This window comes from Panicum virgatum, chromosome 1N, assembly GCF_016808335.1.
Source record: "Panicum virgatum strain AP13 chromosome 1N, P.virgatum_v5, whole genome shotgun sequence".
Taxonomy (NCBI): Eukaryota; Viridiplantae; Streptophyta; class Magnoliopsida; order Poales; family Poaceae; genus Panicum; species Panicum virgatum.
In genome coordinates, this window is record NC_053145.1 from 43,359,984 (window position 1) to 43,378,264 (window position 18,281).

General features: G+C 46.3%; 2 protein-coding genes and 1 non-coding gene across 4 annotated transcripts; all 3 read right to left on the reverse strand.

Annotated features, from left to right (window-relative positions):
• Nucleotides 1–11,104: 11,104 nt before the first annotated feature.
• Nucleotides 11,105–14,040, reverse strand: LOC120655952 (40S ribosomal protein S14). 2 transcript variants are annotated; one of them, XR_005667773.1, is made up of 7 exons: nt 13,916–14,040; nt 13,713–13,835; nt 13,549–13,594; nt 12,182–12,267; nt 11,981–12,110; nt 11,347–11,509; nt 11,163–11,301 (listed from the first exon to the last, which is right to left on the reverse strand). XR_005667773.1 is itself a non-coding variant. In XM_039933940.1 (6 exons), the coding sequence occupies exons 1-6, from the start codon at nt 13,916–13,918 to the stop codon at nt 11,442–11,444; spliced, it is 456 nt and encodes a 151-aa protein (XP_039789874.1). In that variant the 5' UTR covers nt 13,919–14,040; the 3' UTR covers nt 11,105–11,441. The 2 variants fall into 2 exon arrangements, 1 of the variants encoding a protein (XP_039789874.1); XM_039933940.1 differs by having other exon boundaries at nt 11,105–11,509.
• Nucleotides 14,041–14,490: 450 nt separating this feature from the next.
• Nucleotides 14,491–14,570, reverse strand: TRNAL-UAG. The gene has a single exon. It is a non-coding gene; the product is annotated as a tRNA-Leu (tRNA).
• Nucleotides 14,571–14,616: 46 nt separating this feature from the next.
• Nucleotides 14,617–17,206, reverse strand: LOC120655953 (protein ORANGE-LIKE, chloroplastic-like). Its single transcript, XM_039933941.1, has 8 exons — nt 16,879–17,206; nt 16,283–16,397; nt 16,070–16,183; nt 15,883–15,969; nt 15,694–15,770; nt 15,470–15,597; nt 15,164–15,288; nt 14,617–14,875 (listed from the first exon to the last, which is right to left on the reverse strand). Exons 1-8 carry the CDS (start codon nt 17,100–17,102, stop codon nt 14,798–14,800), a joined length of 948 nt encoding a protein of 315 aa, XP_039789875.1. The 5' UTR covers nt 17,103–17,206; the 3' UTR covers nt 14,617–14,797.
• Nucleotides 17,207–18,281: the final 1,075 nt, after the last annotated feature.

Here is an 18,281-nt window from a genome sequence, read left to right on the forward strand (position 1 = left end):
TCGAGAACGTGGTCTCCGGTGTCGCTGAGGTAGCTGGAGCTGCAGTAGGAGCTGGAGCTGGTGTGACTGCAAGCTGAGGTGCTCCAACGCCCTGAAGGCCTGGCTGTCCTGGCTGCTGCGGGACTAGTCCGGTGTGAGTGTATAGCTGAGTAATCATCCCGAACATCGTCATCATCCCCTGCTGCATCTGCTAGAACTGAGCGTCTGTCCTCTGTGATACTCGATCAATAAGGCCGACAAACCGCTCCTCCGCTGCAGCATGCTCTCTGGCGGCCTCCCTCTGTATCGCTGCAAGCTAAGCCTCATGGGCTCTCCTGGCCTCCTCCTGTGCTATCCGGTCCTCTCGCTGCTGAGTAACAAGCTGCTGAAGTAGAGAGGTGAGCTCGGACGGTTGAGTCACCTGAGACTCTGTAACTGTAGCTGCTGCCGGTGACTCTGGGGCTGGCTCTCTGGACCCCCTGCCTCATGGTCGTGACTAGCTGGGGCTGCTGCAGGGAAGTACTCGACGTCCTCGGAGGAGTCTGACTCAAGCTCAGACCAGTGTATCTCATCATCTCCTCCGGGAAGCTGGGCCTCGGCAGCTAGCAGTGCCTCATCCTCCTGTGCCACTCGGGCCTATGCCTTAGGCGACAACTGTGCCATGGCAGCTCTCTCTGCCTGTATGCCTCTCCTCCGGTCCTGGGGAGTTGTCGGACGGTAAACTGGGAACCGGGGGGCCTCATCGTGACGGTAAGGAGCGCTGATGGGTGACTCTGCTAGCACAATCATAGAACATATATAGATGATCCAGTGCGCATAGGGAAAGTGTCGCACCACACCCATCCCGTCTGTGATCACATCCTCTATCTCAGCCAGAATAAAGTCAACTATGTCAAACGGCTCGTGAGTGAGGATGTGTAGAAGCAGGAGCTGTTGCAGACCTGTAAACCCCTCTGGGTAGCCACTCCTCGGCAGCAAAGTCCTCCGGAGTGCCATGTGTACTGCGTATGCCTCTGGGGTCAGCAGGCTGGGAACTCTGGCGTACGAAGCTGGAAACGGCTGGCGGAAGCACTGGGAGATCTCCTCGTGAGAAGGTGCAATCCCGCCAATCATTGCTCTGCGCAGAGGATCTGCATCTCCGTATACCATCTCGTGCAGGGAGACGTCAACCAAGTCAACTCCAAGTATCCCTGCAATCGTCGCCCTCGACAGACCAAAGACCTGGCCTCCAAAAACAAAGTGTACGGCTCTACGCTCGGGAGCAATCCAGGCAGTGGCATAGAAAACTCTGACCCAGTCCTCGATATATCTGTTCTGCTCTATCTGGAGTAACCTGGGCAGGCCCCTGAAGTGAGCGAAGTGCTCTCTGACGTCTGCTCCCCCTGCGCCTGTCCTCAGTGACACCCAGTCAAGCACTCTGTGCGGGAAGATCCTGTGGCCCTGCCTCTGGTAGGTCTCGTAGAAACTGGCCTGAAGAAGCGTCCAAAACCTACGGTCGACCCTGCTGTCACGGGTCACGGGAAACCAGTCCTCCTCCTGAACACTCCACCTGAGCCTCTTGAGCTTCGCCGCATTGGCCTTGGTCAAGTTCTGGAGCAGCACACCTGGCTCCAGACGCACAACAGTGTCCATACGGAACACTACGCGCTCGGCCTCTAGGGCCTCGGCTCTACGAGCTGCTGCTGCTGCTGCTGCTGCGGACCTGCGAGGCTCCTGTGGCTGGTGACCTCCTCGCGTCCTCGGTCCAGTGCGACCCTCGGTCGCTGGTGAAGACTCTGCTGCTGGGGACGTCTGCCGAGTGCGGCCAGACCGTCGTAGAGTCGGTGACTCGTGTGTGCTCTGCCCCTGAGACTGCTCAGACTGCTCTGCCTCTGAATCTGAATCTGCAGCTGTATCTGAGTGATCTGACTCTGCTACTGCCTCAGTCGTAGCTCTGGTGGCCCTGGCACCTCTGACTCGACCCATACCTCGGCCTCTGCCCCTGCCCCTGGCTGGCGGATCCCTGATTGCGAACGGGCGAGCACGGCCTGACGCCTGCTCCTCGGCGGCCTTGGCCACCATCTCGGCCCTCTCGGCCTCTCTCTCTGCGCGAGTCCGCTTGCGGACGGGCTTCTCGACCACGACTTCCTTTCCCTTCCTCTTCTCGCGACCCATCTCGAATAGGCAAAAGATCGAGCACCTAGTGTGCGAGGCGTGAGTGTGTACTGCGACTGTGGAGTGTGGCGTGGAGACGCGGCTGCGGCGTGTGGCGTGGAGGCGCGGCTTTGTGGGCGGCGTTGGTGTACGGGTGGCGCAGGCGCGTGCGCAGGCGGTGCAGGAGGGTGCGCAGGCGGCGCTGCGGTGGGTGCACGGCGGCGGCGGCTCGGGCTGGCGGCATGCAGGCGAGCGGCGGCGTGAGTGTGGGCGAGTGGAGGCGCGGCGGCGAGATTGAGCGGCGGCACGGGATTAGGAGTTAGGGTGCGGCGGCGGCTCGAGACGGGTGAAGACGGGCGAAACAGAGAAGGAAGAGAGGCGGCGGCACGAGCAAGACACATATATGACAAGTGGGCCCCGCCAATTTCCTTAACGCCGGTTAAACCGATGACTAGGTTTAGAACACCGGTCGATTGCATCGGTGCAGTTCACCCGGGACTCAGCACAAAATCCATCTGAACGCCGGTTGATCCGACGATATGACTTTTGTATACGCCGGTTGAACACTGATATCACCGGTTGATTTGCAGGTCTGATCTGTGTTGCGTTCACCGGTTGATCCGATGCTCCGAAATTTGTATACGCCGGTTGAACGCCTGGTTTGACTGAGCTGAGGCTGAAACTTAGTAACGTCGGTTAAACCGATGAGTTAAATCCTTTTAAGCGTCGGTTTAACCGGTGAACCCAAAAACCTTCACTCAGCTCACACTTCTATGCTAAGTCCAATAAACTTATAAAATTCAAATAAACTCAAGTTAATGGACTTGCATAGGCGACTTTACCCCTCAAAATAAATAGGATAGCACATTTGCTTAAATAATTTTCTTTTCAAACACAAGGAGAAGCCGCAAAGCGAGACAAAGCGCCAAATAAAATGTATGAGCCATGTCATAGGAATATTGAAGATAGAAAGCTTCAAACTCATCATGACATTGCTCACTAGGCAATAACGCACCTAACACTTTGCTCTTTTCACTTTTCATGAATTAAGATCTTGTATATGAAACAAGTCTCATTTTCATCAAGTGATCTCCTTTGTGACCCTTACGCATGCAATGATGGTGCAAGCTACAACCACATGCGAAAGAAGAATAAACATGAAGTGCACATCTATATGACAAGAAATGCATAACAAGAATTTAAAATTCTACTTGTCAAGTTTGAACCCACGGGAAGCTTCTTCATGATGAGCCTTTCTACAAGCATAGAGGAAAACAAGTGGACCACCACCTCTAGCTAAACCCTTGCTCATCACTATCTTACCATGGTTAGACAAGTGTCCTATATGTATGCATTCTTCTATATGACAAGGCAACTTACATGACGTTTGCCGCATCTAACACATTAAGCTCATTCCTTAGCCTTACAAAAGTACTCTCGTCTAAGGGTTTTGTGAATATATCCGCCAATTGCTCCTCGGATCTCACACCTTGAAGGGAAATGTCCCCCTTGGCTTCGTGATCACGCAAGAAGTGATGACGGATATCAATGTGCTTTGTGCGAGAGTGTTGAACCGGATTCTTGGCAATTTTTACGGCACTTTCATTGTCACAAAGGAGTGGGATCCTATCTAGTTTCACACCAAAGTCCAAAAGGGTTTGCTTCATATATAGAATTTGGGCACAACATGCACCGGCCGCTATATATTCCGCTTCCGCGGTGGACAAAGCCACGGAATTTTGCTTCTTACTCGACCAAGAAACTAGAGAACGCCCAAGCAAGTGGCAACCCCCGGAGGTACTCTTGCGATCCACACGGCTTCCGGCAAAATCCGAATCCGAGTATCCCAAGAGATCTAAGCTAGCGCCTTTGGGGTACCACAAGCCTATGCTAGGGGTGTGCTTGAGATACCGAAGGATCCTATTCACAGCTGAAAGGTGTGATTCCTTTGGGTTAGCTTCAAAGCGGTCACACAAGCACACACTAAGCATTATATCGGGCATAGATGCGGTAAGGTAAAGCAAAGACCCTATCATAGAACGATAGAGGGATTGATCAACCGATTTACCGTCCACATCCAAGTCGAGATGCCCATTGGTTGCCATGGGTGTCTTGATTGGCTTGCACTCATCCATCTTGAACTTCTTCAAGATATCTTTAGTATACTTTTCTTGATGGATGAATGCCCCTTCCTTCATTTGTTTGACTTGAAAACCAAGAAAGAAGGTCAATTCGCCAATCATGGACATCTCGAATTCCCTAAACATCATGGTAGCAAACTCATGGCTTAGTGAATCGTTAGTTGAGCCAAAGATAATATCGTCAACATAAATTTGACAAATGAAAAGATCCCCGTTGACGTCTTTTGTGAACAATGTGGTGTCCACCCTCCCGATCTTGAAGCCTTGCATGGTTAGGAAGTCACGAAGCCTCTCATACCAAGCCCTTGGAGCTTGTTTGAGCCCATAGAGTGCCTTGTGCAACCTATAAACATGGTTAGGATTCCTCGGATCTTCAAACCCGGGAGGTTGCTCAACATAAATAAGTTCGTTAATAACGTCATTTAAGAATGCACTTTTCACATCCATTTGATATAACTTAATGTTATGATGTGAAGAGTAAGCAAGAAGGATGCGGATAGCTTCAAGTCTTGCGACCGGAGCAAAAGTTTCACCAAAATCCAAACCTTCGACTTGAGAAAACACTTTTGCCACAAGTCTTGCTTTGTTGCGTATCACCACCCCATGTTCATCTTGTTTGTTCCGAAAGACCCACTTAGTGCCGATGATGTTCTTATCTTTTGGAGGAGCTTCGAGGACCCAAATTTCATTGCGGGTGAAGTTGTTTAATAATTCTTGCATGGCCATCACCCAATCCGAGTCCTCAAGCGCTTCCTCTATGCTAGTGGGTTCAATACAAGAAACAAATGAGTAATATTCGCAAAATGAAGCATGCTTAGAGCGAGTTCTTACTCCCTTGGAAGGACTACCAATGATTTGACCAATTGGATGATCCTTGGAGATCCGACCATGCTTCACTAGCGGTACTTGCGTGGATGCTTGTTGGGGTGGATCATGGGTGACTTGTGCTTATGGTGGAACATTTTGCTCTTTTTGTTTTTGGACTTGGGGTGTTGGAGTTGGCACATTTTCTTGAGGTTGTGGATCATCTTTTTTTTTATCTTCATCCACTTGGGGTGCCGTAGAGGTGCTTGGTGTAGATGAGGAAGGTCCCCCCCCCTTGATCATTGCCTTCATGCACCTCTTCCGGCTTGATATCCCCAATGGACATATTCTTCAAAGTTTCATCAATCTCGTCATCACCTACAATGTCATAGCCAACAACCTCCTCTTGGGAGCCATTAGATTCATCAAACTCCACATCACATATTTCTTCAACTAACCCGGAGGTTTGATTGAATACTCTATATGCTTTGGAGTTTGATGCATAACCAAGAAAGAATCATTCATCACATCTACTTTCAAACTTACCGAGCCTTTTCTTCTTATAGATGAAGCATTTGTAACCAAAGACTCGAAAGTAAGAGATGTTTGGCTTCTTCCCGGTGAGGAGTTCATATGGCGTCTTCTTGAGGAGTCGGTGGAGATACACCCGGTTGGACGCATGGCACGCCGTGTTGATTGCTTCCGCCCAAAATTTCTCGGACGTGCCATAGTCATCCAACATTGCTCATGCTAGAGTGATCAATATCTTATTCTTTCTCTCCACCACTCCATTTTGTTGAGGCGTGTAGGTGGCGGAGAACTCATGCTTGACACCCTCTTCATCGCACCATTCTTCAATTCTCATATTCCTAAACTCGGTGCCGTTGTCACTCCGGATCTTCACAATTGGGGAGTTGTACTCCCTTTGAACTCTTCTTGCAAATGTCTTGAAGAGTTCCGGAGTTTCACCCTTATCGCCTAGAAATATAACCCAAGTGTAACGTGAAAAATCATCAACAATTACTAGTCAATAGAGGTTACCACCAATGCTCTTGTATGTAGTTGGACCAAAGAGATCCATGTGAAGTAGCTCGAGCGGCTTGGAGGTAGACAACATCGTCTTGATGGGATGATGTGTTGCAACTTGCTTTCCGGCTTGACATGCACTACATAGCTTGTTCTTGTCAAAGGTGACATCCTTCAAGCCGGTGATCATCCCTCTCTTGTGAGCTTTCTTGAGGTTGCTCATGCCGATATGAGCAATTCTTCTATGCCAAAGCCACCCAAGAGAAGACTTGGTGAAGAGGCATGTCATGGTGGTTGTTTGCTTTGAAGAGAAATCCACCAAGTAAATGTTGCCATGCCTAAACCCCGTGAATATCAATGACTTGTCTTTTTCATGAGTTACTACAACACTATTTTTTTCAAAGGCACACGTTAGTCCAAGATCACACAATTGAGCAATAGAAATGAGATTAAAACTAAGTGCTTCTACAAACAAGACATTAGAAATAGATAAATCTTTAGAAATTGCTATTCTACCCAAACCTAAAACTTTTCCCCTTGAATTATCACCATAGGTGACATGTTCATGATCTCCGGGGTCTTCAAGAGTGGTGAACATGCTATCATTGCTGGTCATGTGTTGAGAGCAACCGCTATCAAGTACCCAATGTTTTCCACCGGCTTTGTAGTTCACCTTAGAGTTACCTTTGGCCATGAGGCACATTGGAGGTGGAGGTAGTGATGGTTCTTCATTTGTGAGGGTGATGGTGACGATATCTTCTTCCTCATCGCTTGACTCTTCGCTTGATGAGATATCGGTCACCCATTCTTGTTTTTCTACCAAGAAACTTCTCTTGGTGTTGCCCTTTTTCTTTGGGAAGAGCTTGGTCTTCTTGTCATGGCTCTTTTTCTTCCCAAGTTTCTTGTTTTTGTTCTTCCTTTCTTCTTCATCATCATCGCTTATATCATGGCGATGCTTGCTCTTGTTATCTTTGTCTCTTTTGTCCGGCTTGGGGCAATTTTGACGGATGTGACCTTTTTCTTCACAATTGTAGCAAATTTTGTTCTTGACATCCATTGGCCGGAACATTTTTCTTTTAGAGTCAAAGTTAAAGCCCTTCTTATTGATCTTGTCATTAAAGCGTGTGAACTTTCTCATCATGAGAGCAAGTTCTCCATCATCTTCAACATCGGATGAGCTTTCATGATGATCATCTTCTTCATCGCTTGAGCTTAATTCTTGCTTGATCATCTTGAGCTTGCGGGATTTGTTTGCCTTGGTCTTTAGAGCAATTGATTTGCTTGAAGTTGGCTCTTCGGACATACCAAGGATACCCATTTCATGAGCGCGAATTTCGCCCACAAGTTCTCCCACTTCCATTGTGTCAAGATTCTCCTTTTGAAACATAGCATTGATGATGTTGTACTTGGGCTTCGGGAGGAGCATGAGAATCTTGCGATTGATGGAGCCACTGTCAATTTTGGATATTTCAAGTGCATTAATGTCCTTGACAATGACATTCAAGCGAGAATACATATCATTACAATTTTCATGAGCTAGCATTTTAAAGGAATCATAATTAGCTCTAAACAAGTGATATTTTTGCTCACGAACTTTAGCAGAGCCTTCATGAATTTCAATGAGCTCCTTCCAAATATCATTTGCTAAGTCCATGCCATTAACTCTAGCAAAGACTTCCTCACTAATGGCTTCAAAAATTGCATTTCTAGCCTTGGCATTCCATTTTAATTGTTCCGAGGTGGGAGTTCCGGTGAACCCAGTCTTTGTTGCCAACCACACTTCGGGGGCAATCGCATCAAGGTATGCGGCCATGTGAACTTTCCAGTAAGCAAAGTTTTTGCCCTCGAAGTGATGAGGCGAACCACCCATCTTGGTCATAGCTCTAGGTGGTGAAGCCTAATGATCCAAATGAGCAACGAGGCTCTGATACCAATTGAAAGGATCGATGGACCAAAAGAGGGGGTGAATTGGGCCTTTTTTCAATTTCTAAAAACACAATAAAGCAACCTTAACCTATGCAATGCTAGTAAGGCACCAATTCACCAACCGGATAACTAAGCTACCTACACAAGCTATGAGAGATATAACGAGAAGTAAAGCCTAGTAAGGTAGAGCTAAGTTATGATCTCTAAGTCAAGCACATTAATAAATTGCATGAAATAAAATGCTTGAATAAAGAGAGTGGACAAGAGACGACCAGATTTTTTCCCGTGGTATCGATGTGTTGGCACACACCCCTAATCCACGCTGTGACACTCACAAAGAGTTTTGTCACCTCCCAAGTCACCGAGACGAGGGCGCTCACTAAGAGTCTCCGTTCACCATCCCGGCGTGGTGGAGATCAAGCCACGTACAATCTTCTTCTACGGGCTCCCACAATCCTTGGCAAGCTCCGCGAGAAACTCCTCGATCACCAAGATCGCCTAGGTGATGCCAATCACCAAGAGTAACAAGCTAGGGCCTTCACTTGACCAAGAACGGATGCACACAAGCTTCTCTCTACTCAAGTCCTTAGTCTTGCTTCTTGATTGATTGAATGAACAAATATGTGAATGATGAAGCTCAAGGTGGCTCTTGACTATAGTGTGAGTGTTTGGATGTTGCCTGGTGTCAAGAGTAGGCAAAATGACCCATTGGAGGGGTATATATAGGCAGCTCACACGAATAGAGCCGTTGGAGAAAAGCTGAAAGAAAACTGCGTAGCGCCGGTTAATCCGACGATCCTCCAATAGCCAGCGTCGGTTTAACCGATGAATGTAAACTGCCCGTTCTGAAAACTAGCCGTTACAACTTGGGCAGATTAACCGACGTATCATCGGTTTAACCGGTGAGTGTAGTTGTCCACTGATCAACTGAAAAACCAAGTCTCTGGACAACTGCACCGACGTTAACTCAAAACCATCGTCGGTTTAACCGGTGAGTACAACTTCAGTAATCCCAGGAAAAACCATCTCACTGGCCAATTGCACCGACGTCCCAATTCAAACAGCATCGGTTTAACCGGTGTATAGAACCTTGAAACACCCTGGAAAAACCAACTCTGGACTAATGCACCGACGTTAAATTCAAACTTGTCGGTTTAACCGGTGTAATGACTTGTCCAGACTCTGCTGACTTCGTTTAACCGACGTATAGAAAAATGAAAGCGTCGATTAAACTGGTGTATAGACTTTTTCTTGATTTTGCCTTTTCTGATTTGAGTCTTGAATGAAATCCAAATATTCTTGAGATATAAGTTGAAAACCACTTATTTGAACTTCTGGAAACCTGAGTGACCATAGTGTGCATCCATTTTTGATTGACCATGTCCATGCTCAAGTTACTTGGCCTTAACCCCTCTTAATAGTGCGATCACTACAAAACTATAAAACATATACTAACCTAAGTGTCCTTCTCAACCTTACGACACTTAGGACTAGAAAGATCCTTAGTCTTGACATATTATTGAGTTGAATACCGAGATCGCCTTTTTGAATAATGAAATTGAGGGGCCTCTTTTGACATATGACCAAATGAGCGATAATGATCTATTAAGCTGCACAAACTCATTAGTCACAATAATGGTTGTCATTAATCACCGAAACATACCTTGAGGGCCTAGATGCTTACACAAGATAAGTGATGAAAAATGGTTTTATTTAAAAACTCAAAACACATATCTTTTCTTTGATAAGCCCAGTTTTATCAAATTCATTTAAACCGTGATATTTTTTTTAGCAAAGCATACCTGTATTGAAGTTAAGGAAGTACAAATACGCGTACAGGAACAGGTACACCGTACAAGGATACGAAGTAAAGCAGTACCACCCAAAATACCCAAAGGGCCATAAGAAAACAAGAAATTGCAACCAGGTCCCTGGACCCTAAGGAGACCGAAACCGCCAGAAATCCCCACCACCGGGGACCGCCGCCGCCGGCCGCCGCCACCCACCTGCAGATCCGGGGGAGCCCCATCGCGCAGACGCTTTGAGAGGAGCCGCAGAAAACACTCGTCGCCACCGACGAGATGGAGCCACCGCTGGTCATCCTTCGGCCGGGGCCACGCCCCAAACACCCCCGGTCTTGGATCGAGATTCGCCGCTGACGACAAGCTCCACCGCAGGGAAGCCGAACTCGATCCACCCACCTGTCATCCACAACACCCGAAGCTGTAACCGCACCTTGGCAGACGAAGACCGGCGGCCCCGTCGTCCCTCCGAGGCGACGAAGCACCACCGACAGACTCCTGTACAAGGGCATCCCACGCGACGCCCCTCCTCCATGGCCTCGCCGCCGGCGCCGGAGCGAAACGCCGACAAGATGGGGAAGAGTCCAGGAGGACTTATTCCGACGCGACGTCGCCGCCGCCGTCTCGGCGCCGTCGCCTGGAAACCCAAACCTAGACAACCTAGGACTAAACCTACGACCTAGACCACCAGCCGGCAAGGGCCAGGCGGTCTCCGCCACCTCGCGACGGCCCTCAAGCCATCGGAGGCGGAGGAGACCGCCGGCACCACCGGCGGGGACGGGCGCCTCCTTTTCCGCCTCTCTCAACAGTAGCGACGAGAGGGTTCGGGAGAGGACTATGGGATAGACTGGACAGTGGACAGCTGGTAAACCGTGATATTTTTAAGTATTAGTACAACACGTTGATTTAAGCCCCCTAGTGGATCAAAATTTCAAGATGTCAATTTGAATTTCAACATACTTGCCTCCATATTTAGATTAAAAATCGACTTTTCACCATGGGCAGGCGATGTGGATGGCAAGGACCCTTGTCTACATTAACGACAACAATCTTCATCTTGGTCTCTTGGACGGTAGGATATGGGTTGTGATCAGGAATTCATCTTCATCTCCTACTGAACAAATTAAGGTCGGGTGGAATATGCTAGAGTGCTTGATGCAGTTGGGTTGATAAAATCGTTGTGATAGCCTCTGCTTTGTAAAGGAGACAGTTTTAGCCTCTGTTTTCGTTGAATCTGTTGGTAAGCTCAATTGTTTGGCTACGCAACCTCAGCATCTCTGATAATCAACCTCATCAACACGAATTGCTATTTGCCTTTTCACTAATTATCCTCTTAGCATACAATTCGACATGAAGAAAACCACTGGCAAAAGACAGCCAAGGCATTTCAGGAGAATATTAACTGAAATCACTTTTGCAACTATTTATCGAGCCAACAAGCAGAAGTGGGAGCTCCTGAATTGTATCTCGCTACGTTGAATGGCACATACTTCGTCAACAAGGATTAAACTGAAACGGATCCACGAGTTGACAATTCAAAACTTCAATACATGTTGCAAAACTTGCTCAGTGTAAGATGAAAACAGTCTAGAACTGCTACATCTGGATACACCAGCCAATATACTTGAAATTACAGCCTCCTTCCCCTTCTGCCACCCTTTCTGCGTGTGCTGTCAGTTGGGACAGGGGTGACATCCTCTGAAGAAACAAAGAATTTGTAAGGTAATATTACTAGCAAACATGGCAAATTTTGAATTGTCCCATACCTTTCCAAAGGACAAAAGTATGCATTTACATTCTAATTACATATGAATAAATGCAGGGGATGTATTCAATGGTAATCACACTTAGTTATGCTGCAAATTTAACTGGGAACATAATGCGCCATGTATGCAACTTGCATTAAGAGTTGCATATCTTCCTGGTTGTCTCAATGATGCCAACAGCCAGTTCAGCAGACTACAGAATACTAAATAGATAATGTATTTATTCATTGTCAAAGCTTATGTTTTGCCACTGCCAAGCAAGATATGTAATGTTGCAAGTAGTCCCAAACTATCACAGGCTCAATGAGTATATATAGCAGAAGACTTGTGGGACCTTTTCAAATCTACCCCAGATGAATGGAAGATGCAATAAACGGGGTACAAAATAGGCCTGTCTGCTTACCAATACGACCAATCTTCATGCCAGATCGAGCAAGAGCTCTAAGGGCAGACTGAGCACCAGGACCTGGAGTTTTGGTCTTGTTTCCACCAGTAGCACGGAGCTTAATGTGCAGAGCAGTAATCCCAAGCTCCTGCAAAAGGGAAATAAGAAACTGTGCACCAGCAGACAAACAGAAGAGGTTTTGCCACAGTAGAAAAATACCTTGCATCTTTGAGCAACATCCTGTGAGGCAAGCATAGCAGCATAAGGTGATGACTCATCACGATCAGCTTTAACCTTCATGCCACCTAGACAATGCAACATTTGACAAGTTACTGTAAATAGAACACATGCAACCAAATGTATATTTCTTGAGTACCTAGAAAAAAAGAAACCACTACAGGTAATTATGATCGTTAAATAAGACCAGACTTTTTATCCAACTCAAAAAAGTTATTACTTAACTAATGGGTAATGGCTATTCAAAAGCTCATAACACAACAGGCTACAAACCAAATTGGAGCCAATAGGTCATGGGGCCACTACATGGTCAAAAGCTACTCTTGAACTCTGTAACCCCGATACTTCAACATGACCCCGTATCACGTATACGATACGTATCCGCGTATCCGTATCCGATACTCCGATACACCTTTGTGCCTTTAAGTTTTGCAGAAATTTGACATATCCACGTATCCGTATCGGGCCGATACTGATACGCCTATCCGTATCGGTGCTACATAGCTCTTGAACATGCATAAATTCTAAAAATTGAGATGAATAGCTTGAATGCCGGAAGGGCCAGCTCAATATAAGCACAACAGACATTTTTTTTACTCGAAGCACAACAGACATAGGTAAGCTGTCAAAACAAATATTCTACACTCAATACTGATAGCTTATGTTTCCAGCAAGTACTTGATGTTTGGCTCTGCACACCATGTTATAAGAGCCTAAAATAGCTAAGAAAAAGTGAAACTGAACTACAACAATAGAAAAGAAGATAAATGATCAAGATCAGCTTCAAGTTCTGTTCATGTTTACTTCCATAATATAGGAGCCTCCATTCAATTTAGCAAATGGACCCAGCAGGAATGGCTCAGCACAATCAGTGCACGAAAGCAACTGACCGACACCATATACACCACAGGGTACACAATAGCAAGATGAAGACACCTAAAACCAAAACAGGAAGAAAGAGGGTTCAAAGAAAAACTCTCTGATCCCTTATTATCAATATCGCACAGCTATGACTCAAAACGCTCCCACATGAATGAAAGGGAGGCGATCTTAAGGGCCGTGCTTGACAAATACAAAACTAGTTCTTTGAGCTAAACACAGAGCATAACCATCTAACATTTCTTCTATCTAATATTAATAAAACCTGATGGGATGCGGTACAATTGAAGCAACCAAATCAAGTGGATTGCCAAGCTCGACTAGCCAAACTACATTCAGAAACTACATCAACATCTAGCATAGGATTAGTTAACAGCACAACAGACATGCAAAACTACCAATGTCACTGCAATCAAACATTAATCCCAATACAGTAAGACTTGCGATAGAAACATGAGAAGGCTATATACCAGTGATGCGGACGAGCGTTTCCCTCCCAGACAGATCCGTCACATGCTGCGACAACACATACAAGTACAAATGTAAGCTTCCACTTTTCACCCATTTCTCTAGATCCTTCGCTCAAACAAACGAATCGGATGGAAATGGATTTGGGGGGATTGCTACGTCTTACGATGAAGGTGTCGTTGAAGGAGGCGAAGATGTGGGCAACGCCGAAGACATACTCCCCCTCGCGGACGGCGGGGCCGAGCGTCACGTTCTCCTCCTTGGGCTCCCGCGTCTTCCTCCTCCCGGACTGCACAGCACCGGCGACAACAATAAACACACCACCGATCTCAAAGAGGACAGAGAGGGAGAGATGGCACAGATACACACCATGACCGCGGCGGCGGTGGCGGGCGAGGAGAACGATTAGGGTTCGCTGGGGAGGCGGCGGCGAGGAGGCGGCGGCAAACCCTAGCTCTCAAGCGGCTGCGGCGAGGTTTCTGGGTGCCCTTATAAATTTATAATAAGTAGCGTTCGGCCATGCGTGGTTGTGGGCCTTGCTTGGGCAAGCCGTGCTCGTTTCGCCGGGCTTCCACTCTCGTGAAGCAGCCCGATAGCCCAATAGGTCCCAATGCTTATTCATTTTTTTTCTTTTTGCTGTTGGAGAGCAACTGCAGATTTTGTACATGCAGCTATCGAAAAATTTGGCAGCCAAACAGTCTAGTAAAGCAAGATTGTTTGGAGACAACGGGAAACCTTCGCAACTCGGAAGTTATATCTACCAAGGAAATTCGTGACGGAGTGACAAAAATAAAATGAAGAGGATATATCTATCTGAAAAATATGAACTAGTCTCATATAGTCATATGCAGGTATTGAAAATTTTGATGCACTAGCCTGATTGTTAGGAGACAACGCGAATTGTAGAAGGTGCAGCAAATTTGGAAGAAAACAATAAAAATAATTGACAGCTGTGGGATTTGAACCCACGCCCTTTCGGACCAGAGCCTAAATCTGGCGCCTTAGACCACTCGGCCAAACTGTCATTTGTTGATTATTTCCGGAGAAAAACATGATAAACTAACAAAGGCTTCACAGCAAATACATCATTTATTAAAATATATATGCCCTATATTGATTGGTCAAGTAACACAATTACGAGTGTCCGGTGATGTATTATTCAAATATATATGATCTGGTAACATGAAGTTTTTTGCACAACCAGAGTACCAAACACAAAGGAAAACTGGTGTACTCGCCATTTGCTCAACACTAATCAAAGGGATCTATCCGTGGATCATGCTCGCTTGCCATCGCCATTCCTGTGCACAAGCATGTCGGGCACATCACCTGGAAAACAAAAACCAAGACAGTTTATACTTTATGGAGGCAATCATGTTATTTCTGGAAGATGATATGAAGTGCCCTATCGGTTCTCTTCTGTAACCAGGAACATTTTCGTGCAAAACTGAATCTAAGCACTAAGTATCTGTCTAATCTGCACCATAACCTTGCAATTTAACCTAAAGAAAATACATCAAGAATAATAGCTGTTCCATTGCTCCCAATTCAATCTTCTACACAGCATCAACATGATTACATGACTATAGTGAGGAATAATGGTGATAGACGGCATACCTTTCCAGCCCCTGAACAATTTTGACACCTTCCATTCATTGACCACATATTATTTCCTGTTACTGAAAAGGGCTTTGTGCTCACTAACATCCCGCTAGCAGAACAGCGAGCACATGGCAAGTATCCTACATTGCAGAAGCAAGATCAGACAAGCGAACACAGAGCAGAGAAACATCATTTCAATCTTTCATATATCTTTAAGTTTGCACACTCAAAGAAAAAAGTTTGCATTTGGACGCTGAATCATGTGTTAGGAGTGGCTGAGGCTATTCATGGGTCAGATTGTTCAAAGGAAATTGTTTGTACCAGTCCCATGGCAATATGTGCATCTTTTCTTTTCTTGTTGCCTGACGTTTCTCACTTCAACCAACATTAAAGCTGAGATAACACCCACCGCACCACCTGAAAAGGATGCCACTATGGGGTCTACCTGACTGAACAGAAGCCAACAAAAATGTATCAAATCACTTTACTAAACACTGCTACACTGCTACAGAATTCACTATCGAGATATAGGTTCTTCAAAGCACCTCAATTGAAGAGGCAAGTGCAAGGTCCGTATAAAATCTTCATAAGATGTACCACCAAGCCCTAATTTCAGTTCAAGCTGCATCCAAAGAAAGATCGATAACCTTCTTTATCACTGCTCATAGTGAGAGGTTCTTGTAAAAAGAGAGAAAAAAACAGGGAGAACAAACATAAACAAAGCTGGTACTTACTACTGGGGCTATCAAGCCTCCAAAAATTATTATCCCAGATATGACAAAGAATGATGTCATATAGAGTTGCTTCATTGTCTTTGCTGACTGTTTTGGGCAAACAAAAGAAAAAATATGCCAGAACTTAGAACAATTTCAGATGCCAATGTGATCATTTTTCAGAAGTTTGTTTTGAGCCATTGGTCACCGCATGAGGCATAAATGGAATAGTTGATGGAATCTCAGGCATCTCATTTTCTTCACTGCTGTCACCCTTGCTTTCAGCAGTTCGGATTCGCTGCTGCACTCGCAATCGTCTAACCTGATAACATTTTCCACAAATAAAGTAATGTGGTGAGCTTCACCGTACGGACCACCAAAAACTTGGCCAACTGATACACATAATGCACAAAACAGAAACCTCTTCCATTAGAAGGAAAATTTTGTTGCGGCGGCTCTTGATGTTGTCTTGAATTTCTTGGGATTGCATCTTAACAAAGTCCTCGATTGTTTCAGGACCTTCAATTATGCAAAAGCTGTAGAGAAGAAGCATGATTAGCACACTTATTGTTGGACTAAATTTCCAAAGAAAGATATCGACGCTGATTACTCTACGGCTCTACTTACAGTTCATAACTTTTGCTTACTTTACTTCAGACCTACCGATATGATCTGGCATATAAACATCTTTCTTTTATGGCATATCTGGGTGAATCTTTGATGTGATTTCCACTCTAAGGCAGTGTCACAATTTAACATTAAAACACTATAATAGGCATTTCTTGGAACAGACCTTGTCGATAGCTAACTGTACTATACATATTTCCAAGCAGCTTCTGCAGAAACCTCGAATTTCACGAGCGACTGCTACCACCAACGATCAAGGAATCATCGTTCGTACCCGACTACCCGTAGCTCAAAACAACCCCATCCAGCCATCCTGGGACAGTTTCCCAACCCAACAAATGAAAAACGGGAAATTGCAAGGATGAGATAAAGTTAAGTAAGCAAAGCAACCTGGAGGGGGCGCCGTCCCCGGCCACCGTGGACTCGCCGGCTGGGGAGCACCGCCGCAGCACCAGCTGCCGCCGGCCGCACCAGGCTCCTCCCCCTGCCGCCCCCCGCGCCGCGCAATGCATCCCCCGACCCCGAGGAGGAGCGCGCGAGGGTACGAGCAGGAGCACCCTCTCCGCCGGCGGGGCCGCCGGCGGGGCCGCCGGCGGCGCGGCGAGGCAGGACATGGCCGGCCAACCTCCGGGAGCTCCAAAGCCAGCCAGCCAGCCAGCCAAGCCAACCGCGCGGCGTGGCCGTTGGCGGACTTACAGAAGCGGCTGGTGACGGATTCGGATAGGGGCGACGGCCGGGTCCGGGTTCACGGGCCGTTACCGCATTACCGCGGTAGAGGACAAGGGCGGGGAGCCGCAGCATCTCGCGACAGCGGCATCGGGATTTCCTTCGTCCTCGTGCCCGTGACGACCGTGAAAAGTCGCAGCGGACACGGCCGCCCGAGATTCCTAACAATAAGAATCAAGCCTCGCATAAATGAAATGTGCTTCAAAACTGGTACATGAACAGTGCCTCGGGACGTATGGAACCGGTGAGATAAAGTCAGTCTCAGTACACAGCTTTATGACACATAGGTAACTATATTAGATAGATTTTATGGTGATGAAATTCTCCTCAAATTTCATGAAATTTCATCATTATGTGCAGCTCAAACTGCTAAAATGGGTTTTAGATGGTAGATTGGGAATGGAAAGTTAGTTAAATTCTGGGAGGACAATTGGCTGGGTAATTCCAGTTTGGCTATCCAATATTGGAAGCTCTACCAGATTGTTAATGAAAAAAGCTGGTACAGTTTTTGATCTCTGGGATAGAGAGAACTTAAAATGTACCTTCAGAAGGACTGTAAGCAAAAAAAATTGATGAATGATTGGCTGGAGGTTAAGCAACTGGCCTCTGCCATCAATTTCACTTCTGAGGAAGACTCTCTGATCTGGATATTCTCATCCAAGGGAGTCTACTCCTCACAAACTCTTTACAAGATCATTAACTTCAGGGGTGTCACGCAGATTCATGTGTTCGCTGTCTGGAAGCTTGTAATTCCACCTAGGGTGCAATATTTCTTATGGCTACTTTCAAAGAATAGGAATCTGACTAGAGATGTGCTGGAAAGTAGGGGCAAACTTCTAGAGGATAATACTTGTCTTTTTTGCACTGAGAGAGAAATATCTCACCACTTGTTCTTTGATTGCGTAGTTGCAAGACATATGTGGTGCGTGATTTCTGAGCTCCTAAACTTAGATATAGGATCTGACTTTGAATCAATAGGTGGCAAGTGGCTTAGCAATAAACGCTTCCTAATTCTTAACATGTGTACCTCTGCTTCTTTATGGTGTCTTTGGAAACTAAGAAATGAT